We start from the raw sequence: 27,226 nt of genomic DNA, 5'->3' as shown, positions 1-27,226 counted from the left end.
GCTCAACTTGGGCGTCAAAACTTAGACACCACTATAACTCATAGAAATCAGAAGAAAAACCAAATAGCTTTTCAAAAGACCCCTGAACAAGTCAAGAGATTCTTTCTAAACATTTGGAAAGAAAAACCTGTGTAATTTCAGAACTTTCCTAACCAGCTTCTCAAAAAGCTTCTCCACACAATTTATACCATGGCTTTTAGCAAGAGCTTTGGAATTGCATTGAGCTCCCCAAGATATTTGGGTATTTCTGTCTCAAAATGCTGTCTTCCAAATCCCTTTGCAAGGTCAGTTTGCATTTCAATCACACTGAATACAACACTTAACTAAACTATTCATGCTCAACAGTTTTTGCATATCTTATCTTCTGCTAATCACTCAGTGCCTCAGCTGGAGTGGAAAGAGTCAGAGAAGTCAATTTGAATTGCAATGCTTTTCTGAAGAACAAAGCATTCTGTCTGAAACACAGTCATTTCGATTTGGAAACAAAAATCTCTGTTATTTAATTCTTGATTTTGTTTTGGTTAAAAAACCTCCGAAATTGCCATTTTCGGGCACAAAATGTTTTGTACCCGAATCAAAATGCACAAGCCTAATCTCATTGGTTGGCAGGCAGGGGGAAGCCTGCCTTGCCCGCAGACAATCCAGACTGGCCCCAGCTGCGCCGTGCCACTGCAGACATGATTGCCAAGGCAGCAGCCAGCATGGCAACCTGGAGTCTGGGGTAATCCCACAATGCAGTGTGCAATGAGCACGATGCACTGGGGGATTCCCCTGGGAGACCAGCGCTCTAGGTGCTCGTCTCTTGTCAGCACAGGTTGCAAGCAGCCTGCTCCGACACATGATCCCAGAGCCTGGGTTAATGGTGTGCTCGCTCCATTAACCCAGGCTAAGAGCCAGGCTTCGGTGTCGAGTTTAGCGCTGCAATCTGTTTAGTGTGGATCCTGGAGGTTCTCCCAGGCAGCCAGGCCCAAGTCCAAGCATGGGCTTGGCTGCTCATGAGAACAGCCTCATTGTAGGGCTCCAAAATATTCTCTTTCCAGGGTGCACCAAAAGCTGAAGGTGAAAACAAAGGACCCTGGACAGAGTTCCCCATCCTAATTAGTTTACTCTTTACTTCCCACCCCCAATCTAGTTAGTCAGTCTACAGCATAAATGTGTCACTGTATATACTGAACACATCATTAGTTTATTACATATAACGAGTGGTGGATGGAGGAAGGAATAAATCATACTGTCTTGATGCGTTCCTTCAGTATTATTTAACCATTAAGTACAGTTTCTGTTTTTTTGCTGCATGAAGCAAGAAGAAACCTAGATTTCTTGCAGTGTCCTTTCTATCCCAGAACATTTAAAAAACCGTAAAACAAAACCCAACAACTTCCCCTGCCCCCATATTTATTGTTGTTTTACAGAGAATGGTGAAATTGATTTCCAAGACTTCCTACAAGTATTGGGTGAAACTGAGGAATTCATAGAACTGGAAGGTAAGTTCAAATTGATCTGGAGCCCCTTCCTAGCTTCCTCACACTAAGCAGATTTAAGTGTATCTGATGCCCCCTGTTGGGGTGGTGGTGATATGTGGACTTGGATACAATTTAGGCTTCAGCCCAACCCTTCTCTTTCCTCACTGCCTGCTTCTAAGTCCACTAATGAGCACGTGTTGGGTACAGTTGTTCAACCAGCTGCAAACCTACTGAACAATAAAATAATCTAGTACACATTTTACCATCTCGTCAAGGAGACTTTTGTGGGAGACTTTGCCAAGTGCTCTGCTGAAATCAAAATATGCAAAATGTGCACAGCATTCCCATAATCGACTAAACTCGTAACTCTATCCAAAGAGGAAATAAGATTAGTCTTACGTGACTTGTTCTTGACAAATCCATGCTGGCTTCTACTAATCACCACATTCTTTCCTAAGTGCTCACAGACCGGCTGCTTAATAATTTTCTCTAGAATCTTGCCCGGTATGATCAGCAAGGTAGAACAAGCTGCTTGGTCTGTCGTTTCTGGGCTCCTTCTCTCCCTGCCCCGCCACCACTTTGAAGACAGAGAATTTATTTGCTCATCTTCAGTCATCTGGCACTTCACCTGTTCTCCAGGAGTTCTCAAAGATTACAGATAATGGCTCTGAGATCATACCTGCAAGTTCCTTCAGTACCTGAGATGGATCTAATTCATTTGGCCTGGAGACTTAAACTCATTTAAGTCTACTAGCTAGATGTTCTTTACCATCTCTTTACCCATCTTGAGGCACAATTCTTTCCTTTCTTCATTAGTGCATCTGTTTCTGTGTTGGGTCACATTTGCCATGTGGGAGGAGACGGATGCAAAATAGGTGTTGCACAGCTCTGCCTTCTCTCTGTCACCCATTACAATTTCCAGAGGTGCATCCCCTTGTCATCACATAGTGATATGGCATGGTCAATTTACCCCAGGATTTCCCCCACTTCCACTTTATCAACTATTTTATTCCTACTGGGAGGAATTAAGTCCAGGATTGCCTACCTGCTTGTTCCTTTTCCCACCTTTTGAAAGCAACTTACCAGCAAGTAAGTCAATACTTTATAGGACTTATTGTAGCAGATATCAGGATAGTTTGTCTTCCATTATTATTACCAATTGCTTTTTTGAATGTTTGGTAATCTGACTTAGGAAAGGATCATCCATGTTTCCTGCTTGCCCAGGGCATTTTCCGGACTACGAGATTTGCAACGGGTAAAGCGTTGCAGTGTGACGGAATAGTTCAAGGATTTAAAACCGAGAGTAAAAGGTTATTTAATGCTTCGTTGCTGGCTGGTGGTGGCCATTCATATTTTTCATACACTGCAATGTGTTTTCAAGGCAGGGCTGACCATATTCTCCTTGAAACTTGTTTATCTGCCCCTCCTCCTGCTCCATTTGGTCCAATGGAGGGGGTTGACTTGAATTTTTTTTTAAACTTCTCGACTGCCTTGTGCAAATCTACCAGCAGGGGGAAGCACCGTTCCAAAACAAAAATCTAACTTTGTCTTTCATTATCCCAGTTTTGCGTAAGCAATAACCAGGGAGAAATTAAAAAGAAGAAGAAGGGGAGTGGGGCGCGTGAGGAGATCTTTTGGGGTGACAAAACAAGGGAACTACTTATGTGGTGGTGGTGGAGTGAAAGGAAATCCTGTGGTGAGCTGGGAAGGGGGAAAGACAGGGACTGGCGCACCTCCAGAGAAATAAATAATAAATAGGGGGCAGAGGGGAGGCGAGCGCTCCTCCAGTGAGGGCTGTGGAGTTGCACAGAAGTAAATGAATCATGATTCAGTTCAATGGGCTTCCTTTTAAGTAACTGACCTGCCCTTTGACTTGCAGTAAGCAAGTGGGATTGCACAGAAGTAAATGATTTAGTTCAATGGGTTCCCTCTTCAGTAAAAAGTGCACGAGAAAGGGTTGGATTCAGAAATCTGCTCAGTGGCACTAGTATGAGTCTCTGGCCAAAGTATCAAATTAAAAGGGGAATGCACAAAAGAACCCCGGAGGAATAATAATAATAATAATAATAATAATAATAATAATAATAATAAAACCATTATGATCTCCTCTCTCCCCCCTCCCCTTCTGTGTTGACAAGCTCAAGTTATTTTGGAAGCAAGTGGAGGAGGAGGGAGTTTTGGGATCTGTGGGGAGGAAAGGAGGGGAAAGCCGAGATTTCTTTCTGCTTGTTTTCCTCCCCGCAGCGAGGGGACAGAGGAAGCAAGCACAGGCGCCGGGGATGGGGGAGAGAACTGTCCATACTGAAACACACTGCGATGTATAAACTCTGTTGCAAGCCTCCATACCATGGAAAAATACAGCTACTTTCTTATTTATTTATTTTATTTATTTTTACATTTTATATCCTGCTCTTCCTCTAAGGAGCCCAGAGCGGTATACTACATACTTAAGTTTCTCCTCACAACAACCTTGTGAAGTAGTTTAGGCTGAGAGAGAAGTGACTGGCCCAGAGTCACCCAGCAAGTCTCATGGCTGAATGGGGATTTGAACTCAGGTCTCCCCGGTCCTAGTCCAACACTCTAACCACTACACCACGCTGGCTCTTGCAATGCGATTACCACGTTATAGGGCCAAAACGCATCATTAAAACTCAAAACAAGGAATCGGAAATATGGATGGCACCCTGCTGACAGCGCAGCGAGCGCGATGTCAAAACACTGGCAATACGGAGGTGCACTTATGGGACACATGGCAGCGTGTACATAAGAACATAAGAACAGCCCTGCTGGATCAGGCTCAAGGCCCATCTAGTCCAGCATCCTGTTTCGCACAGTGGCCCACCAGATGCCGCCGGAAGCCACAGACAGGAGTTGAGGGCGTGCCCTCTCTCCGGAAATTACTCCCCTGCAACTGGTACTCAGAGGCACCCTGCCCTTGAGGCTGGAGGTGGCCCACAGCCCTCCGAGTAGTAGCCATTGATAGACCTCTCCTCCATGAAGTCATCCAAACCCCTCTTAAAGCCATCCAGGTTGTTGGCTGTCACCACATCCTGTGGCAGAGAGTTCCACAAGTGGATCATGCGTTGTGTGAAAAAGTACTTCCATTTGTTGGTCCTAGACCTCCTGGCAATCAATTTCATGGAGTGACCCCTGGTTCTAATGTTGTGTGAGAGAGAAAAGAATCTCTCTCTCTCTCTCCACTTTCTCCACGCCATGCATGATTTTATAGACCTCTATCATGTCTCCCCGCAGTTGTCTTTTTTTCTAAACTAAAAAGCCCCAGGTGTTGTAGTCTTGCCTCATAAGAAAGGTGCTCTAGGCCCCTGATCATCTTGGTTGCCCTCTTCTGTACCTTCTGGAAAATGCCCAGGTGGTCTATAGTAAACTCCCATGATGGTATCACTGCATTTCTTTCTGCTTTTTATTTTTACCCAGAGAAAAATAAAAACTGTTAACTGGGCTTCCACGCTCAGATTCATGGAAAATTCATGCGCACTGGCCATGTGCACCAGCCATGTGCATGACGAAGCCACATGGAGGCCACAGGGAACAGCACCTCAGCCTGTGGCTGGGACGCATCTGCAGATGTGGCAGGGTGGGGAGGAGCAGGTACGGAGCTCCTTAAGGGAACTACTCCCCATGTCACGAGCTTATCTGTCCGCAGTCTGGTCCCTGGTCTCTATCCAGAGAAGCTGGTAGCTCAGGAGTCACTCTGCATCTGCAAAGAAGCACAAAAGAACAAATCACTACCGAGTACCAAGTCCAAACCGAGTCCCCCGCAACCCAGGTCGCTCACCAGATCCCAAACGTCCTGAGCCAAAGGTCCAAGGTGTCACCAGCAGCCCGCCCCGGATGAAGTCATCCGGTACCCAGTTCAGGAATTGGGTTACAAGCAGGGGAAGCCTGGGACTCAAGAGTTCCACCACGAAGCTGGGACTTCCACGCAACAGCAGGCTTGGTGTGCAGCAAGCTCAACCGCCACGTTGCTTCCAGTGGCTTTTTTGTTGCCTGCTGGCTGATTTATAGTCCTTGGCTTAAGTTTTCTCCTCCCCGGCCAGCTGTTAGAGATTCAGTGCTTATCTTGCCTGCCAAGGAGGCGCTGACTTCTTCTGAGTGCCTGCACCTACTGTCGGCGTTTTGCACACCTCCGCTCTTGAGGGGTTAATGGTTGATAGTCCTCCGGCTCAGGGTTTGGCCTTCCACCCCCCATCTCCTCTGCTCCTAACGGACCTTCTTGTCCTGAACCTTCACCCTGGCCCATTTCAGCTACCTCCTGTGGCCCGACAACCAAGCTCCCCTTTTCAGGAGCCTCTTCACCTGCTGGAGGGTTGCCAGATCTCACTCCTCATCGCTATCTGTGGGCGAAGGCATGACACCCCACCCCATCAAACCAGCTCAAACACCGGCACCCAAGCCTGTCCGGTGCTTCCCAGAGGAGGCACCTAACCAGCTCATGCATATCCCTATCATTAACATTACATTTCCATGTTTGATGACAAATCTGGAGAAACAGACCATGGTAAATTTTTCTTCTTATACTGAGGAGAACATTGGTCTGTATTGTCTGTGATGACTAGCTGCTGCTCCCTTGGGTTTTTCAAGCATTCTTTCCCAGCACTATTCTGGAGATGCCAGATTGGATCTGAGAACTTTTGCATGCAAAAAGCAGGTGCTGTACCTCTGAGCTACAGCCTCGTCCTCACCTGGAAGGACAATACAGATTGCCAGCTTGTAACTGTGATAGGCTGACACTCAGTAAGTGGTTGCCTATGTTCATTCAGTGCTAGTTAGGTTACAGATTGTCTGGTTTTACTTAAAGAGCCAAATTTTGCACTTAAAAAACCCCAATTTCCTCCCCAGATCTACCCACTTTTTCATGCATCTGACCAAGTGGACTTTGGCCCTTGAAAGCATCTGCCATTTGCTAGGTTTTAAGATGTCATGAAATTAGCTGTTGATTGTGCTGCAATATACTCATATGGTTTCCTTGCTGGAGCTTGCCCGTTCTCCGTGATCCCCAGCAGCACAAAATATGGACACGTGGCTAGCCCCACCCCCTTCCAGTGAACTCTGCTTTGGTGTTTGCACTACATTGACATTAAACCTGGTTCTTGGTCCCCTCCAGCCTTGCAGCGTGGCATGACCATCATCAGTGCAATACATGGCAGCCGCCTGAATCTGAATGAACTGGAGTCCACCCTGTATAATCTGGGCATCAATTTGAAACTTGAAGAGTTCCAACAAGCTGTGCAGGCCAGCTACCTGGACGGTAAGTTTAAGTGTTCCAGGCTACAATTTTCTCTGCTACAATGGGAGAAATGCAGTGATGGCAGCCGGTAGTCAAAGCTCTTCCTCAGCCTTGTGAAATTCCCTTCCAAAAGAAGTAGTACTATCTAGGACTGAGCTGGAATAGGGTGGGGGTGGGGGTGGCACCACACGCCATGAAAAAATTCAGCTCCTGTGACACTCATCCATCACCAAACATTTTGTCAGACAATGGGAGCTCGTGAAAGGGCAAAAACAGTCCCACATTCAGATTGAGAGCTGGAAGCATTCCCCTAGCTCTGATTAGCTTTGTGATATTGTTATATACCGAGATCTAATTGGCTATATGGCACCATAACATCATTGTGCTGGCTACATAATCCCTGACTGGCAAGCTCATGTAGCCAGCCAGAAGAGGAATGCTACCGTTTACAAAGGGATGCTACCGTAACTACCCAAATAGGAGAGGATTCTGAATTTAAGGCTATCCCCTTTAAAAATACAGGTTGTACTTGTATTTACCTAAATGGAAGAGGACTCTGAATTTAAGATGACCCCCCCACCCCATTTCTAACATCAAAGAACTTGGGGGGAAACTAGTCTTAGATTCAGGTAAACACAGTTTTATTTGTTTAAAAAATTACAGTGAGACAACTGGGAAGATTTGGGAGAACAGGTGTCTTTCAGAGAACATATCACTCCACTCATATAAATTCCATGGTGCAGGAAGGTAAAATTCAAGCTGCAGAGTTTCTGGTTCAGGTTGCAAAGCTCTTGGTATCAGTCAATGTACCACTCACTTTTAATCAGCATATAAATTTCTAGTTTCGAAACTATTTAATTCAAATGATTTGAGGCATGTGCATTTTCCTGTTCTTGTGGATGGGCACAGCCTTAAAGATGCGCGTCATCAGTTGTGCACTTCCATTTTGTTGTCCTAAAGAAGCAACAGCTGGACCCCACTCCCGAGGATGTGTACAAGAAAACAGGAAGGTGATGTTTCTAAAGGCACATCTGCATTACATATTTAAACCAGTTTGCAAGTAGTTTAATTATAAAAGCTTCTCTTTTCATCTCCATGCTCTTAAAAAGAACCCCATGAATCAGAGGCGCTCCTACCCCCGGACCTTGAGGACCCGGTCCATGGCCTCCAAGATCCAGTGGGGCCTCCAAGGTCCGAGGGGGGGCTCCAAAGGCCCAGGAGGGCCTCCTGCCACCACCCCACCCCACCACTGCACCATGGCACTGAGCACTTCAAGAATTCAAGCTGTCATGTGGCCAAGGTGTGTGTGTGGTGGGGTGAGCCGAGCAGGTCTCCCTCACTCCTGTGGTGGTGGCATTGGCGTGCAGAGTGGGAGCAGCCTTAGGCCTGATCATATGGCCCAGCGGTCCATGAGAAATGCAAGGAAGCTCCAGCGCACCTGCACAGTCATAATAGAGTGTCACATTCTTGCCTGGACAGTCCCCCCCCATGGGGTCTCAGAGCTGGGCTGGGGGGATTCCTGGGCAGCAGTTCCCAGTGGGGGGCACCTGCAATCAAGTGTGGCAGAGCACAGTTCCCCCCGGGCAGGTGACTATGCCAATGTGGTAGGGGGCATGACTATTGCCCCAAACTCCCCTCCCAGAGAACTACCCTGCAGGTGTCACTGCTGCTGCCAGTGAGCACCTTCTTCATGCCACAAAGGAGCTGATTTGGTGTGGGGAATATGTGGACGTGTTTCAGCTCTTTTTACAGGGAGCCTGAGTTGGTCCCCAAGGGAGCAGGTCAGGCAGCAAGAGAAGTACAAAATGAAGCTCACTGAGAGGAATTTGAATAATTGTCTCTCTGCGTTTAAGATTAACATGGGTGTTGTGCTGCAAGTGCAACTGGCCTGCGGGCTAGCTCTTGTAAAATATTTTGACATAATACACAGGGGATGACCAGAATTTCTGCATGTGGGCCATGTTAGAGTCCTCCCTCCCGTGGGACAAGCAGTGCCAAGAATTGTGGTTGCTTATAATGACCCCGTCTGAAGAGGGAGAGGGCTGATAGCGGGCACATTGTTTCAAAAACTCCTGCTGGGGTGTCTCCTGCGAGTCAAGGCAGTCAGCTGGTTCAACCCCAGCTTGTGTGCTAAGCCTTCAATACAGGCGGGAGATGCACATGCACATCGTGTAGGTTTCACCATGACTGTGGGTTCCGCAGGGGGGAGCACCCAAGCACCAACTATTCCAGAATAGTGAACTTTAGAAGAGGAAAGGATACTGGTCAAGGGAAAGCGGGGGGGGGGGAGGTGGTGCCCCCAATCCTGCTGGGAAAGGGTCCTAGTCCTATTAGTCTACCAGCCCTGCTGCTGGGTACCCACTGTGGCAGCAGGCAGCCTTTTTGTTAGCAGGCTTTGCTGAGGGTTTTCAGATTCTGTGTGAATCTGCCAGAGAATCATTTTTTTGCAGGTAAACAGGTCAGTCATGGGTATGGAGGACATGATCCTCCATAAGATAAGCAAGGCGGTGGCATTAGGCAGGGTATTGGGCCCCTTTCGAGTCCCCACCCTTGCTTAATTTGCAAGTCTCTCCTTTGGGGGTGCTCCCTAAGAAGGCACCTGGTGAATTCCGATTGATTCATCATTTGTCTTTTCCCAGGGGCAATTCCGTCAGGCTTGGTGTCCACCCCCACCCCTACTCCCACTTTTAAAATGTCTCTTATCTCTCAACTGATTCTACTTGTACTATCTCTTCCTCCCAGCCAAAGGGACCGTAAACTTGAGAGACTTCCTGATGGCGCTCTCTGAAATGCATCACTTCTCGGACTCTCTAGGTGAGCTTCTTAACAACAGGGGCATAATTCTGTAGGGAGATGTCAGACTGTCACTAGAGATGGATTTTTATTTTACTTTAACATATTCCTATACCACCCAAAACTTGTGTCTCTGGGCAGATGGCACACACTGTCTGACCCTGCTCTGGTCAGCTCAGGCAAGGCAAGGCATCAGTCTTCCCTCTAACAGGGACTCCCAGATGTTGTTGACTACAACTCCCAGAATCCTCAGCTGCAATGGCCTTTGCTTGGGGATTATGGGAGTTTTAGTCAACAACATCTGGGAGTCCCTGTTAGAGGGAATACGGCAAGGCATGAACTCTTAATGGGAGCTGTTGAACCAGTGAGATGCTGGCTGAAGGTATAGTATGGCTAGCAGGGACCCCACCCCTTCCTGAATTCCTAGGGCAGCCCACCTCATGAGGAGGCATTTGGGCTGATTTCCCCCTCCTCCCCCGAGCAGCCAAGCATATGCTCCATCTTTGGAGCCAGTGCTAGGTCCTGGCCTGGCATCACCTCTGCTCCTGGCCTGGCATCACCTCTGCTTCTGGAGACCCAGTCAGGAGTGATACAGGGGGTTCAAGAGAAGGGGATGGGACCCCATCAGGGGGTGCCAGGTCTTCAGAGTTCCAGGACTTCTCCAAGAGAGTGTTCAGCTCTGACTACTCTGATTCTAGGGGGCTGTCATTAAGGATGGGGATCCAGTCCAGGGTTCAGTCCCTTCTTTCTCGAACTTGCTCTTTTCAGGGCTGGTGTCTGGGTGAACCCTGACACACATGCACATGCGCACCAGTTTGGAATTAGGTTTGGCAAGGCAAGCTATTTTTTTTTAATTGAAAATTCAGCTTGGTTGATTCAAGTCCAGTCAGGCCTTACTGGAAACACAACAGTGTCCAATTCCTTCCAGCTCCTCCTACAAGTCCCTAAATGCCCTCCCACTGGTTTTTGCTGTGGTGGCTGCTGCTGCTGCCACTAAGTGGCAGACGATGATTGATTGATTGATTTGATTTTTATACCACCCTTCCAAAATGGCTCAGGGCGGTTTACAATTAAAACAAACCATTAAAACAGTAAAGAGCTAAAACAAAAATTAAAAAGCAATATAACAACAATTAACAATTTAAAAACATTTTAAAACAACAATTAAACAGTCGCAGTAATTAAAAACCCTGACATATAATTTCTTCCTTGTGTTATGATTTATTTTTCTATTGTTTTTAAAAGTTTCCTTTTCTTTCCTCTGCAACCTTTACTATTTCTATGGTGGGTGTTTGTGTTTTAATTATCCTGTTTTTTCAGCCTCCAGGAAACCCCCAATCCAACTAGCATTGGTAAATAAATGTTAAAATACTTTCAGTGCAATGTAAACATTGCAACCAATAATATTAGAATAGTATTCCTCTATTGTTATTTATTATATAGCACCATAGTAAACTCCTCCTGTATTCTACCAAAGAAAACCACATGGAAGGCACAACTTACTTACTTACTTGCCACCTGTGTGCATGGTACTATACGCAGGGCTGCACAACTTTGGACTTCCAGCTGTTGTTGGACTACAACTCCCACAATCCCCACCCTGACTATTGGTCCCTGACTAGGGATGGTGGGAGTTGTAGTCCAAAAACAACTGGAGGGCCACAGTTGTGCAGCCCTGTAAGTGAGAAGTAGCAGCAAAGCAACATGGAATCTGGTTGTCTGACGGGATGAAGAGCCTTTTGCTTACCTTCTAAAGGCAAAGAGAAGGGAAATCTGACAAGATGGGCTTCGTTAGGCACTCCCTGATCTCCCAGTGGGGAGAGCCAATGTTCCACACAGAAGGTAAGAGAACAGAAAAGGCCCTTTGTTGCTTTCTACCCAACCCACCATTCTCTCTTAATTTTTCCTCAGGATACAATACAGTATAAAGGACTGTCTTGTTGTTTTTAAAGGAGTCCTGGAATTTATTTCAGGGAACATAAACTTTATAGTGACTTCAGCCATAGTCCCAAATTGTGGAAATGGAATTCTGCTGTATGAAGAGTCAAACTGTATCCGAATCTCTCTGAAATATCCGTTTCAGTCTCTGTTCAGGATAGTTCCAGCATTGTGACCTGTGTGTGCTCTCTCCGCTGGCAGCACTTCACTCTGCTATCAAGGCCTTTGGCAGAATCAAGGATGAGAAAGTGGAGGTTGGAGAACTGGAGACTGTGGTGGAGAGTTTGGGCATTTCCTTGAGCAACGATGAGCTCCAGCAAGCCTTAAGAACCACCTCTGTAGATGGTAAGTGCTGCAGTTGTCTCTTTCCCTTGTCCCTGTCAGCAAAGCCTGGATGGGAGTGTGAATCCACTTTAAAGCTCTTAATACCAAAGCAAGCCCCCATTCTGAATGAGGGACAGGCTACTAATCTGGTGGTTGTGGGCCACCTCCAGCTTCTCAATACCAGTTGCAGGGGAGCAGCAGCAGCAGCAGAGAGGGCATGCACATACCTCTTGCCTGTGGGCTCCCCAGAGGCAGCTGGTGGGCCGCTATATGTGAAACAGGATGCTGGATTAGATAGGCCTTTGGCCTGTTCCATCAGGACTATTCTTATGTTCTTATGGATCTATGTATTAATTCTGGACAAGTGGTACAATTATGTACAGCCAGGGCTGGATTATGACATGCTGATGCCCTAAGCTAGATCACGCTTAAAAGGCCCCATAGCATTACAAAACAGGTTGGAGGTCCCACCCTGGCACCTCACTCACCACCATCCCCATTGCACTGTTCATGGTTATAGCAGTGTTCATTTGAAGAGGTGAATGCTGCCTGTAATCATGATGGCGGCCATTGATCTAGACTGGGCCCTGGTCTAATAAAATTTTGATATAACTTATTTATTTTTGCACAGACTTATAAACTCAATATGATAAATGATTCTTGTTTAAAGTGTAAGTGTGTGTGTGTGTGTGTGTGTGTGTGTGTGTGTGTGTGTGTGTATGGAGGTCCTTAAGCAGGAGCCTGTGTGTGTGTGTGTGTGTGTGTGTGTGTGTGTAATGATGTTTGTTTTAGTCCTTTTTTCCTTTCTCCTTTATTTCCAACCAATTATGTAAAACTTGAAATTTAGTCATTTTTTGGTATTGCACTTTTGTCCTTGGTCATTGTCCATCTTGGTCCCCCAGGAGACACCCTAGTCAGAAACCTCTCCTGTCTGTTGCCTCTTTTGTTTTTGATCTTTATAATTGCCCCTGGATCCTGAGTCATGTATTTCTTTGTTGGAGGGCAGGCTAACAGACAAATGTGCTGTCTAGTTTCTCTTGCTTAAGGCTCCTCATTGAGTGCCCCATTCATAAGAACAGCCCTGCTAGATCAGGTCCAAGGCCTATCTAGTGCAGCATCCTACCAGACTGATAGCTGCCTGCTTCCCCAGCTGGTCAGAGTTGGCTGCAGAAGAGAAGGCTTCCCCTAGCAACCAAGTCATTCCCTCTGGTGTCCCTGCCCTGGACCACACATACCCACAAGTCTGAGCAAGTGACATAACAGTGTTCTCTCCCAGTCAAACTGTGAGCCCATGGCATGCTGAACAAAACCTGGAGGAGCAGCAGATAGAAGAATCCAGCTTCCTGGTAGCCTGTATTGAACCAGTCCGGACCAGACCTGGGACAGCTCCAAGGGAAAACTGGTGCTGGTTCAACAAGGATCTGACTGCGATGAGTGCTTAAATAGCAAAGGCAGCCTACTGCATGATCAAGTCTTGCCTTTTTATTGAGAATTAGCAAGAATTTAAAGGCAGTGCCTTACCTTGGAGGAACACTCCAACGTAAGGCACTGCCTTTAAATTCTTCCTAATTCTCAATAAAGAGGCAAGACTTGATCACGCAATAGGCTGCCTTTGTGATGACAGGCTAGCTGTTCTCCTCTTTATACTCTCTGCTGGGAGCTTACAGGGAAGCAAGGCACCCTGGACTGTTGAAGTGGAAGACTCTAGTTCCTCACTCAAAACATATGGACCCCAAGCCTCTGTGCAGTGCAGAGTGCTCTTCTTCAAATCACTTGAGGTCTAGAGGATCCCAGAGGCTGAGTTCTGCTGATTAATATCTACAGAGGCATCTTGTCTCCCTTAGAATAAGTTTGCAAAGTGCCTGTGACATGACACTCAGGCTTCCTTCCCTATGAAAGCACAAGAGCTGTTTACTACCTAGAAAAACCTATACGACTAGGTCCTGGCTTACTTTAGGCAATACCTTCTCCTTAATTAGTTGCACATGCTTTGATATCAACTATTTGGACCCCACCATGTTCCATATGGCCAAGAACGTATGCTTTTCAGTTCAAATTGGATGTGTGTGACAGGTGAGGCATGTTTCCCCTGTAGCATGTGACTGCAGTCACTTACTTGGGTCAACTGGAGCTATCTGCACTGGCTGCATACCCCCATCTATGTGGCCCTTATCATTCTATGGCCTAGATCAGGGTTTCCTAACCTTGGGCCCCCATATGTTGTTGGACTACAACTCCCATCATCCTCAGCCACAGTCTTGGGATGATGGGAGTTGTTGTCCAACAACATCTGGGGACCCAAGGTTAAGAAACCCTGGCCTAGATTATTTTGGTTGATCTGTAAAGAGTATGAGGGACAGTTTGATAGTTCCTTAAACTGGGGGAAGGTTAAACTGGATGGCCTCTTGGGTACCCCTATCTATGCTTATCTATTCTTGGCTTTTCAGAAAGTGGGAAGGTGAACTTCAAAGAGTTCCTGGTTAATGTGATGGACAATGAACGCTTCTCTGAACCTGCAGGTAATGAAGATCTACCTGCCATTAGTCTCAGACAGGAGGTGGGTCCCAGGGGCATTCACACAGGACAAATACCTATGTAACAGCGAGGAAGCTATGGTCTTACACTTTGGTTTCACAAACCTTGAATTTGATTACAAGTCAAATGGGTCCATGGAAAGGTGAAGACCAGCTGTGAAACAAAGGAATACAGTGTGTTTCTAGATGGAGAAATACTCCATTTAAAAACCGTTCTCACCACTTGGTGTTCAGATGATGTCTTTGGCTGTTGTACAATTATGCAGCTCCATCTGCTGGCTATTTGCTGCCAATTCATGATGAGATAGATACTTGTAGACTCAAAAACCTTGACTCTCTTCGTGGATTGGCAGCAAATGGCCAGCAGATGGCACAGCGAACATCGTCTGAATGCTAATAGAAAAGTAGTGAGAACTTCCATTTTAAAATGGAGCATTTCTCCATCTGGAAACACCCATAGTCCCTTCATGTTGGGAAACCTCTTTCAAACCATTTATGCTGTATAATGTTTCAGGAACAGTTGTTGCAGTCTGCTCTTGTCCAAGTGATTAGAGTCATGTTTAGCTTTACAAGAATTCCAGACAGACACATAATAAACTAGGAAAAGTTGGTACCTTTCTAAAAAGTTGTCACTAAGGGTGGAACTACATTTACAAGGAAGACATACATTATAAATCTCCTGCCATCCAATGATTCCCCCTTTCAAATGCCCTCCAGCTTTTTTTTTTTTTTTAACTGTTATTCCCTAGTCAAAATTCAAGACCTGAAGAGCCCGAATGTTTGGGGAAATGACTGGAGGTAGGCCTTTTCAGGGGGAAATGAGCAGCTATGTGGAGGGTTTAGCATCTACACACATAGAAGACAGTGGCATAGATTGGTCTTTATTCCAATGTGTTTTAATCTGTAATATTTTTTTGAGGGGAAAATAATCTCTAATGGCAAATAATCAAAATACAAAATACCAATGCACAATGCAATGACATTTTACACTTGATCTGATATTCTAAATTTATAAAATATCAATATTTTTAGACTAGAAACCATACTGCCTAAAATTATATTTAAAAACTAGTTAAAGGGCTTGCAGTTTGAAAGTCCATGGATGTCTTATCTCTCGGTGACTCTGGGCTTTTTCTGTCTCTATGAGATAATAATAATCTCATTCCTCATGCTTTCCAATAGGAAGTTTTTCAAAAATTTCTGGGAAAATGAATAATTTTTCTGGGGTTTGGGATTTTTTTTGGTAGTCTGGGCGAGGTCTAGAATGAATCTATCTGCAAACACAGCATGTCTCTATCTTTTGTGGTTTGGTCTGGGAGTTTCATGTTAGTCAGTGAGGCCAAAGCAGCTTTATATTATGGATACTTAATGTGTGGCAAGATCATTTTAAAAAGAGAGAAAGAAAACTGAAACACAATTACTTCTAAAAGAAAACTCATATGTGAACTCACTGTTTATGTTTTGTTTCTGAAAACCTTCCTCCAATAGAGGGCAAATCAATGACACTACTATCTAATATATAGTCTACGTACATAGAAAGTAGGTTAATGAGTTAATAACGTCTGTTCTAAAATATCCCATAAAACAGATATCTACTGCAACATTCGACTGCTGGTTGCCATCTAGTTAAATCACTGAACTTACGTTTATTCTTAAGGCATGTAAGAACTGCTAATAATTTTTTTGGAGCTTCAGCTAACTCAAGCAGACTTGAATACAGCCAGCCTAAAATGCCACATTTATATGATTATGTCCTAGATCATCTGCCCCTCTCTCTTAGTCACTTCTAGATCAAAAATATATTGAATATATCTTATTATAACTGCCCGCCCACCAGTCCTCTGCTACAAATGTCTGCACCAGTGCACTGTATTTCAGAAACACATGCTTGTTGGCATAATGCAGAGTCCTGCCCTAACTTGTCAGGGAAAAAACCTTCAAGTAAGCCCTTATCGGGGCAGGAGTCTAGGGATGTGCGGACTAGTCTGGTAGTTCAGCCTGGTGGTCCGGGGGTTCATGCTTGAACTGAACCACCCCGCCGGTTCCGTCAGACTGGAACTGGACCGCCAGGTCCAGTCCAGCAGGTCCATGAACTTAAAAAAAAAAATTAAGTCAATTAAGTACCTATAGCCCCTTCGGGGGGGCTTGCTGAAGACGCGGGCGGAGGGCGGAGGTCCACGCGGGTTCCCTCTCCCCCCACCAGCCTTTGTCATCACTGCTGTGGCCAGGTAAGTAATGCCTTTTCGGCCTCTGTAAGATCGAGTGGCTGCCATTTTGGCAGCTGCCACACATGCGCAAATGCCCTCTGCGAGCGCAGGTACTTACAGGTACTTAATTGACTTTAAATTGACTTTTTTTAAAGTTCACGGACGGGACCGGGGGGGAGGTTCGATGAGGGGCCGGACCAAACTGGCCCAGTTCCGTTTGAGGCTGATCCAGCCTGGAACCGAACCGGGCCAGACGGTTCCATGCACACCCCTACAGGAGTCAAGATCAGGAGAAAACATTCCAGGTGTTTGCAGTATATTGATGTACAAATCAAATGAAAAACAGACATAGTTTAAGAGGCAAAAGTTAATCATCCCCCCCCTTTTCTTCTTTGCAGCTGTTCACAGTGCATACAGTGTCGTTAGCAAAGTGACTAATGATAAAATTGAGGTTACTCAGCTGCAGGATATGCTGGCTGCTATTGGCATCACCTTAACCCAGGAGGAAATGAAGGAGGCACTGAAGAAAGTGACTGTGGACAGTAAGGAACCTGGATATATATAGCACTTACATTTATATACCGCTCTATAGCCGGAGCTCTCTAAGCGGTTTACAATGATTTAGCATATTGCCCCCAACATTCTGGGTACTCATTTTACCGACCTCGGAAGGATGGAAGGCTGAGTCAACCTTGAGCCCCTGGTCAGGATCAAACTTGTAACCTTCTGGTTACAGGGCAGCAGTTTTACCACTGCACCACCAGGGGCTCTTTATATAACTGATCCAAATGTGCAGGAACTTTGCATGGTACAAGTTCTCTTGGACTGTACCACTTGAAAATGGTAGAGGGGCTGTATGTTTGAATGTCCCCTTGTTTGTTTGTTTTTTAAAAAACCCTCACATATACATGTACAATTAATACACCAGGGTGAAAACTAAGCTAAACACTGTCATGACTAGCCTCTGGGATTCCCATGACTAGAAGATGAGGTGGACAGTGTTGAAGGCACGTCTGGCAGAGAAACCTCCATACTAGTTAACCCTTGTGCAGACCAGGGCCCCTTGTGCCTGGGATAGTGTTGTGAATATGCTCAGCCCTGCAGGTACAAGGAGCCCTGAGATACCCATCTAGTATATCCATACTAAGACTTGGGTATTCTAGAAAGCTACATTTCCCATTACTGTATCCTTTGCACTTGAGACACTGCCACTGAAGCATTCAAGGCACCAGAGAGAAAGAAAAGATCTCTCAGAGAAGCCTTCGAGCCTTTCTCATTGCCTGCCAAAAAGGGGCAACTGGGCAGGGCACAAAGGGTTGCAGAGAGTTTGGGGAGAAGCATTTGAATCCCATTGCACTTTTGAGCACATCATTGAATTTCTCTAGGGCTTCAGAATCCACATTTTAAACTTAGACTCAAAAAACAATGTGTTATTCTTCAATTTTTAGAAAATAACTTGGATTTCCAAGCCTCATTCCAAATCAAGCTGAAGGGAGTTCGCTTATCAAGTGTGATTGGATCACACAATGCCACAGAATTACCTGCCCTCAAAAGAGGCTACCTGTTGTGTTTCTTCATGAGTTGATAACCTGGACTTGCCTCTTTCTGATCAGGAGGCATGCTCAGAAAATTAACCCACACAGATAGGCAGGGACTGGGCTCTTTGCCTTCCCCCTTTCACATACTCTAAAAAGAAACCTTTTGGCATGTAAGAGCGTGTCTACTTTTAATTTGGAGAATGTAGTGTTCCTGTGCTATATTGGAAGTTTAAGCAAACATCTTAACTGTTCCACCTGGTGTGTATTTGTAGATATGGCCTTAAACCTATGGCCTTAGACTCATAGCCAAAGACTATACATTCCAGTTGTCTTTCTGCTGCTTGTTTTTCTTTCTCATTTCTCTCTGCTCTACTTTGCCTTGCAGGTGATGGGAAAGTAAATCTGAAAGAATTCATGAATGGGTTATCCCATACGCGGCGATTCTCTTCAGCCATTGGCAAGTACAGAGCTTGTCACCACCATTGTTTAAAACAATTAGAAGTGTTGTTGTGGATCCTGCCTTTGGATTCTTCATTGTGTTGCTTCTTGTCTATGCAGAGATGGAAGAAGCTATAAAAACACTTAAGAGCATCAAGCAGGGCAAGGTAAATGTGGAAGACCTGGACTCCATCTTGCACTCTATGGGCCTCCATCTATCCCCACATGAAATCCTGCAAGCGTTGGAGTATGTTACTGAGAATGGTAAAGCTTTTCAACAGAATTGGCCTTGGGCTTTTAGGATCAATGTGTCAGAACTGATTAGTATAAAAATTCCATCTCAAATCATAACCCAAAAGATAGCCAGTAAATCTGTCTATCCTCTTTTTAAGGTCTGAAATGTTTGATTAGTTAATCAATAAGGATTTAAATGGGTGAAAATCCAATTTAGTCAGAGAGTCAAGCCATGGACACCTTTACTTATTTTTGAGGTCATTTCAGTTCTGGTGTGCCACTGTACAGAAAATGAAGCAAATTATTAAATATGCCCTTTCCTTCTAACAATTAATCAGTTGAAAGGCAGATGATTAATCAACTGAAAACTTGTATTTGTTTGACAGCTTTACATTTTTTGCTTCTTCTAATCTGAAGTAGATTAACTAGTTCATCCATTTGTAGATGATGGAACTGTGAATGTAAGAGAATTCATGTTTGGAGTAACGAAAACCCGACGCTTTTCCGAAGCCGAAAGTAAGTGAAAATGGAGCGGTGGGTAATCCCGCTTCTTGTGGATACAGTTTTGGCTCCCATTGCCTAGCAGTATGACAATTTCTACCACTCCACCCCCAGCAGATGTCTTTGCACCTGTGTACTCCAGAAACTCCCTACTTCTTTCAGACTGCATCTGATCCACAGAGCATCCCTTCAAAGGAACAGCAAGGATTCTTCCCCATGCTTAGGTTTCCCTGGAAGGCCTCAAACCAATTCTCCTAACTTGAACTGGCTTGCAAAACTTTGGACTGTTGTCCTCATATTTCCACACCTGAAAAGGCTATACAGACACTTTATTTATTTATCTATCTATCATATTTCTATACCGCCTGATATGTACATCTCTAGGCAGTGTACAAAATTTAAAATATTTAAAAGTTACAAATTAAAATACATGACAATGAAAACAATAGATATTAGGCTTGTGCATTTCGATTTGGCAACAAAACGTTTTGTGTCTGAAATGGCATTTTTGGACTTTTGTATACAAATCGAAATGAAAAAATTAAAAACAGAATTTTTTTTTAATACAAATCGAAATGACCCTATTTTGGAGCCGAAGTTTTGTTTTGTTTTGTTCTTCGAAGCTTTGGTCTCTGACTGTAGCAACTAGGGAGGCAGTGAGTTTCTATCAAGAAGAGATTAGCAGAAGATAAGATATGCAAAAAGCAGGCACAGCATCGCTGAGGTAGCTCATTTCCTTGGAATGTGTTCTATTGTGATGCAGTTATGTGCTAAGAAATTCTGATTGCCAGCTCTAAAAAACAATGCCCTGTTTCCACTCTGTCTGGGCTGATTGCTTTGAGGGTGGAGGCGGGGAGTTTGTTTCAATTCATTAACAAGTAACTTGCTTGCTTTTGCCTTTCTGGCTGCCTCATTCAAGAGGCAACCAGTTGGAAACTGATTCTTTGTAAAGCTCTGCTATTGTTGTTGATGTGTTGAAAAAAATGTCCGTGGATGAGAACTGCTTTCTTGGTAGAGGAGGGAGAGTAGGGCACACTTGATGCTGCTGTTAGCCGTAGTTTGCTGCAGCAGTGGAGCGTGGGCTTGAGGGCTGTAGCAGTGGAGCATGGGGAGTGAGGGGTTGTTGACGTTTGTGTGTCCTTGTGGCAGATTTGGGGCAGAAAGGGGTCTGCTGGGGCAGAAAAGTGGGTTGGGTGAAAGTGCCCCGATGGATGCCTGCCACAACCCAGACTCCCATGAAATTGGCCTAAGGTCTGCTTTCTTAGGCATTGTCGAAGTTGCAGTGTCTTTGGGGCAGAAAGAGGTCTGCTGGGGCAAAACAGTGGGTTGGGTGGAAGTGCCCCAAGGGGTGTCCACCACCACTCAGATTTCAAAGGAATTGATCAAAGGGTTGATTTTTTGTGATTTGGGGAAGTTTGAGCATCTTTAAGCTTTTCCCCCATAGGGAATAATGGTGGTTTCAGCAGCCCCATAACTGCACTTGTGGAGCACTGGTGTGGTGCTGAGCAAATGGTGGTGTAGTGCACAGAGGGTGCCAACCACCCTACTGGATTGCTAACCCATTGGGGTACTGGGCTTTGTTGTTTCTGAGGTGTTGAGTTTAGATTCTCTGGTAGCAAATGAGATTTTTAATGAAAAACCATGAATCCACTCTCATTTGCTACCAGAAAATCTACTCTCAGAACACCTCTAGAACAACAGAACCCTGTACTTCATGGGTTGGCAACCATATGTGCCACCCTATGTGCACATAGTGGCACCCTATGTGCACTGCACCACCACTTCCTCTGGGCCACCCCAGTGCCTCTCAAGTGGAGTTATGGGACTGCAGAAACCTCCATTATACCCTACGAGGAAAATCTGAAAGGTGTGTAACTTCATTAATTCTTTAAAAATCAGCCCTTTGCCAAATTCCTCTGAAAAAAATGTGGTAGCTTCCTTGTACCAACTGGGCACTACCACCAACCACACTCCACTCTGGGCCACCCCTCCGCATGAAGCTATACTTTTCCTGAAACCTCCATCATATCGTGGGGAAAATCTGAAAGATGCACAAACGTCAAAAATTCAACAAAGACCAGCCATTTGCCCAATTCCTTTGAAATTTTTCTGGTAGCTTCCACTCATTGGGCACTATAACCCCCACCCACTCTTTTGACTATATGACCCATTTTTTAATCCAAATTAATTCAGATTTGGATTAATTCAGATACAAAACAAAACTGGGGTGATTCGGAAGGCTTAATTTCGGACAAAATACAAAATGGGGTTGATTCGGATTTGGTACAAATTGAAACAGAAAAAATGCAAAACGTGCAACCCTAATAGATATTAAAGCAAGGTTTTAAAATTATTAAAATTAATTCTAATTAAAAGCCTGTGAAAACAGGAGAGTCTTGAGGTTCTTCCTGAAACCAAACAGAGAAGGAGATGCTCTTATTTCCATAGTAAGCATATTTCAAAGTCCTGGGGCAGCCACAGAGAAAGCCCGGTCATGGGTCGCCACCAAACAAGCTGGTGGCATCCATAACCGGACCTCTCCAGAAGATCATAACAGGTGGTAGGCTTTATGACAAATAAAGTGCTCTCTTAAATAGCCTGGACCTAAGCCATCCAGCTTTATAGGTAAGAACATATGAAGTGAATTCAGCCAAATGCTTTGAATTTAACTAGTGAAATATGTATGAGACACCTGCTCCCACCTTTTCCCCATCAGTATCTCATTCTACATATCACCTCCTATACCTTCCCACTCTCTTTCATCCTAACCTACCTGTATTTGAATTGGGTTGTGTTTGTATATTTCTCCATTGGTTGAATCTGTGGAAGAAAAAGGAAGAAAACTCAGTGAATAATTCTGAATAAATAAATCAAACATTTTTGGATGTCATACTAACTTAAACTATATGCAACATTCTCATTTATGAATGCAGGTGGGTACCCAGTTAATTCTGGGGAAATGACTCACTGGGTGTGGCAGGACAACTCCGTCCTGCCTGACTAGGAAGTGGGGATGAAGCAGGTGTTACCCAAAGAGCACATTGAGACAAGCCACACTGCTCTTGAGGCCTGCTGCTGACCACTCCCTCCAAGGCAAGCTGCCTGCACAAGACTCCCGTGTGGCACCTATATTGGAGGTATTAGAAGGTTTCAGTGCTGAGAATCCATGACCCAATAAAGACCCAAGTCAGTACCACCAAGAAGAGGAAAGTAAGGGGCTACACTGAGAAGGATATGGGAGGCTTGGGTGATGGTAACTTCTTGCCTCTGGGACTGGAGTAGAAGGTCTAATGCAGTTCTAAGCCTCTATAATTCCTCCCTTCCTTTGATGGACCACAAAACAACTACAAGACTCATCAAAATAATATTTTGGGACATGTCTGTTTTAGGAATGTTTTGAGAAATGTCATTAAAAAGAGCTAAAGAAAATTCCCAAATCAGTAGGTGTGAAAATCATATCTTGTATGTGCATAGCAAAACTAACATTTCAAAATGGTTTGAATGCCCTGTTATGTAAAAAGGGTTGACATCCATGTTGGTTTTGCTTTCCTCTTTGCATATCTCAGAGGACAGGGTCTCTGTTGAAAATCTAGATTTCATTCTGGAAAACATGGGGATTCACTTAACGGAAGAGGAGATGCAGGAGGTCCTCCAGCAAATGACAGTTGATGGTGAGAATTGAGGGAAATTATTGTTAAACGTTAACCCTGTGGGGAAGGGGATAGAAGGGGAGGCAGCCCAGCATGGTATGCTGTGGCCCCTGCCACTCTCTGGAGAAGACAACATTGGGCCAAGACGAGGCGGGGGGCATGGCAAGGACAGGCAGGAAGGGGAGACCTGGGAACTAGAAGGGTGGCAGGGCTCTGAAGGACATCTCATGCTGAGCTGATGCATGGCCCCAGCTGGCTACAGCAGAACCAGGGGGTAGGCTGTACTTCCATGAGAAGGGGATGCTGGGGTCAGTCTGCAGAGGGAAATAGCCTGATGATTGGTAGAGTGGGGCAGTCTCCATTTCCCCAACCAATGGGCCTCCTTGTGAAACCTGCCACTGGCAGCAGTGACAATAATAAGCTAGGCCAGGGGTGGGGAACCTTGGCACTCCAGCTGTTTTTGAACTACAACTCCCACCATCCCCGGTGGCTGGGGATGATGGGAGTTGTAGTTCAACAACAGCTGGAGTGCCAAGGTTCCCCACCCCTGAGCTAGGCAATGTGTGGAAGACAGAGTCTTAGAAGTGGGAGTAAAAGCTGCTGTCTTTGTAACAAGTGGTGATAAAAGGACACTGTGTTTCACCCTGTGACCAGCTGCAAGCCTCCCTTCCGTGCAGGTACTGGGGCCCTACAACGTAAAGCTGCCCACCAAAGTGGAGAAGCCCATCATGCATGGCTGTGAGCTTATGAAATCCCAAACAAATGTAGAGCCAAGAGAGCCTTGTCCCAGCTGGCAGTCTGTCAGGAAAGGAGGAACCTGTAGTGGTCAAAGCACTCTGAGGAGGGCATGCCCAATACCGCTGTTGATGCTTTCACAGCTTGTGTGAGCTTGATCATCAAATCGAACTTCCATCTTGGATCACACAGCCTCCTGCAGCCACTCCCTTCCACAGAGTATCCTAAGAAATACCCTTCAGTCCTCACCAAGTGGCCCCACATCTGCCTGAAATATTAATTTGCCTGCAGCTGGCGCTAATAGCTGAAAGACACCATTGAGAAGATAAGTGAGAAGATATTTGCTCAGCTATTTTGTTGGTGCTGCGCTGTCGTAGCAGAGCATAGGTTGCTAACCCCCAACTTGGTCGTAGTAAGAACACTCAGAGACAAGAGTAAAATCACAGGTAGCATGTATTGAGTTAAATGACACTCACATGATATACAGTCCTCAGTTGGTCCAGATACACATAGATACGGTCAAAACAGGCACATATCCTGACATATTTCTTTAAAAAGATGTGGGGGAACAGCAGGAGAGAGAAAAAACAGCACACACACATATGAGCTAATTTCATCGGGCACCAAAAGTAGAAGAGACTCCATCTTCACATCTAATTTTGTTATGGAGCAGCTGACAAGCCCTGTTTGTGCAGGATGGGGATGATGCACTTTGCACAGTGACTCCCCACCCATGGGACCCTTACACTCTCTTTCTTGGTCTGCTCAACCAGTTGCCCAAGGCCACTGAAGGAGGGAAAGTGGTAGGTTGGCCAATGCCCATGCTTGTTCTCCTTGCCAGTTTCCATGCTTCCTCTGGCTCTGAGGGAAAGTTCAGGAGATCCTTTCCTCTTCTGCCTGGCCCTCCTTCTAGAGCAGGGCTGCTCAACTTTGGCCCTCCTGCAGATGTTGACCTACAATTCTCATAATCCCTGGCTATTGGCCACTGTAGCTGGGGATTATGGGAGTTGTAGTTCAAAAACAGCTGGGGGGCCTAAGTTGAGCAGGCCTGTTCCAGAGCTTTCTCCTTATTGGCAACTTTCTAAGCTGCACCCATTTCCCACCAGCCCCTTCATACTTACAAGTAGGCCTGTTCTCCTGAGCAAGTGTTAGTTTTTGTTTCTGGCTGGCAGACCATTTCAGGCATGCGCTGGTAAACCCATGCTCCCTTCCACCCAAGCTGGTTGCCAGGGTCACCTGCCACCCTTGAAGCCAGACGCTGTCCTTCTCATGGTTCACCTCTCAACTCTGCCCCTCCATGTCCTTTGCTCTCTTCCTGTAAATGAATGTAATTCCTGTGTCCTGGAAGTCCAGTACCCTGACAGATCCCCCACTCTGTTCCCTATTCATGCTTCATCTCTGCCATTGTGTCTCTTCTTTCAGGGTTTTTTTTTTTAATTCCCAATAGTCCCTGCTTTTAGAGTTTGCAGTGTGAGAGTTTTTTTGTGTTTGCTTAAAATGTCTCCCCAGGTGGCACCCTGTAGTTCTTCCCTCTTTCTAACATCAAAGCTTTTACTCCCTGACAGAGGATGGAAAGATAAACCTGAGTGAATTCATGAAGAGCATTAGGGTTATGAAGCAGCTTTCCTATCTTGAAGGTGAGTGTTTTCTCTGATGCAAAGACAGAAAGAATATGTATGGTTATGGGTGCCTACCCAATATTTATTTATTTTTATTTTCAAAAATTCTATTTATTTATTTATTTATTTATTTATTTATTTATTTGATTGATTGATTGATTGATTTTGAATATGTATTGATTACATGCACACTCCACTTTTCCCTGTCAGGAACAATTAATGGCTTACAATAAGCATACGTTGTTGATTAACACAAACCATTAAAGGCCCAGATCTTGCTTATTATGGTAGTAATGTAATTGGCAGAATCCAGAGCTTAATCTGAGCCAAAACCTGGCCCCCAAAGCCTTGCAGATTGTGGTAATGATCAGGAGAGGTCTCCTGAAGATATGAAGAATGCAAGCTTGTGAAAAACAGCCCCTCTCATGTTCATGTAATTATGGTGGCCCATGTGTTGCATGGTACATTGTGGGGGTGTCAATTCCCCCCCACACTGCTGTGGGCTCATAGTGCAGCACAGTGGTGTTGCACTTTTGCGCCAGCATGCAAATTCTTCAAGTAGCATGCCTGCTGACTGCCAAGCGATGTGTTTCTAATCTAACTAGTGCTTCTGGAGTTCAGAGATGCTTCTTGATGTATTTGCGCTCTTGTGAAAATGCACAACACTTCTAGTTCTTCTCTATGAACCCACAAGAGCATGGTTGGATCAGCACTGCCACATGATGCGCAACATTCGGGCCAGTGTGTTAATAAAGGCTTCAGTATCCTGTAGAACCTTACAGTACAATCATGATCCTGAGGTCAATACATTTTACTCTGAGTAGCTGTCATCGGCCTTCACTTCAGAAACTTTATGATTCTTCTAGGACTTTATAGGCTAATTATTTACACACACACACACACACACACACACACAAATCTCTAAGAAATCTAGACTTTGGACTATTTCTTCCCTATCTAGGTACCCAAGAAGATATGGTTGCTGTGGCAGACGTGGATTACCTTTTGTCCAACATGGGGATCTATTTAACCAAAGAGCAACTCAAAGAGGCATTGAAACATGTGACTATAGATGGTGAGTGTGCAAGCAGTTTCTAGCATAGAATCTCTCTCTCTCTCCCACACACACACACACCCCTGGGGCTGTGTCCATGCCATGATTCTGCAGGAGAATGTTATAGTAGAGGCAGAACTCAAGAATCTCAGTTTTCACATTTGTGTGTGTGTGTGTGTGTGTGTGTGTATACGTATATAATATCTGCATTTTTAGCTAGCATAAACTGTTCTGTAAGTCTCGATGGAAGGACAAGAAATAAATTTCCACACACAAATATCAGCATTTTGTTTTTGCAGAAAATGGGAAGGTGCACATGAGTGAACTGATGAAAAGTGTGGTCAAGATTCGGAGGCAAGCACAAGCTGAGAGTAAGTGGGTTACATCCACTGAGTCAGAATGCTCAGGAATGCTCAGGAATGCTGGCAGCATTTGGAACTTGTGCCTAGCACAACTAAAATCCTAGACAGGCACTGAATGGTGAAAAATAAATTAAAGTGACATGAAAATAAATGGATAAAGTATAGCAAACCTGGGGCTATGTCCATGCCATGATTCTGCAGGAGAATGTGATAGCAGAGGCAGAACTCAAGAATATCTGTTTTCACATTTTTTAAAAAAATGATCAAGGTTTCTAGCTTTATGTTTGTGGCGATTCTCTTGATCATTTGTGAACAATGCCTGCTGAAATATCAGAAACTAAAGTGGTGGCTGAAGAAGATGTCTAGGGCTCAGACAGTAGGGCTTCAATGCCCTGTACGGGCTAGGAGGGTTTATTTATTTTATTTTCTAAAAGAAAGTTACGCTACCTTTTTCTAAATAGAAGATTTATACCCTACGCTTTAGGCAGCAGCCTCCCCATGGGTTACTAGTTTCCTGATTCAAGCCATCTCCTCCAGACAAGTGGTTGAGTGATCACATAATTCTAGGTAAAATAAGATTTCCAGCCC

The 27,226-nt window shown here is 44.9% G+C and overlaps 1 protein-coding gene across 2 annotated transcripts in view; it reads left to right on the top strand.

The window, feature by feature from the left end:
• LOC128330249 (uncharacterized) overlaps positions 1-27,226 on the top strand; it is a 172,126-nt gene that overhangs the window by 51,015 nt on the left and 93,885 nt on the right. For both annotated transcript variants that reach the window (XM_053262784.1, XM_053262783.1), the window contains 13 exons: positions 1,413-1,484; positions 6,589-6,732; positions 9,454-9,525; positions 11,644-11,787; positions 14,214-14,285; positions 16,906-17,049; positions 18,431-18,502; positions 18,604-18,747; positions 19,162-19,233; positions 22,785-22,889; positions 25,169-25,240; positions 26,184-26,297; positions 26,576-26,647. In XM_053262784.1, coding sequence (XP_053118759.1) covers positions 1,413-1,484; positions 6,589-6,732; positions 9,454-9,525; positions 11,644-11,787; positions 14,214-14,285; positions 16,906-17,049; positions 18,431-18,502; positions 18,604-18,747; positions 19,162-19,233; positions 22,785-22,889; positions 25,169-25,240; positions 26,184-26,297; positions 26,576-26,647 — 1,299 coding nt within the window. The remainder of the gene's footprint in view (positions 1-1,412; positions 1,485-6,588; positions 6,733-9,453; positions 9,526-11,643; positions 11,788-14,213; positions 14,286-16,905; positions 17,050-18,430; positions 18,503-18,603; positions 18,748-19,161; positions 19,234-22,784; positions 22,890-25,168; positions 25,241-26,183; positions 26,298-26,575; positions 26,648-27,226) is intronic.

The sequence above is a fragment of the Hemicordylus capensis genome, chromosome 6, assembly GCF_027244095.1.
Source record: "Hemicordylus capensis ecotype Gifberg chromosome 6, rHemCap1.1.pri, whole genome shotgun sequence".
NCBI classification, from domain to species: Eukaryota; Metazoa; Chordata; class Lepidosauria; order Squamata; family Cordylidae; genus Hemicordylus; species Hemicordylus capensis.
Note: the sequence above shows the minus strand (reverse complement) of the source record. Positions and strands in the feature narration are given on the sequence as shown.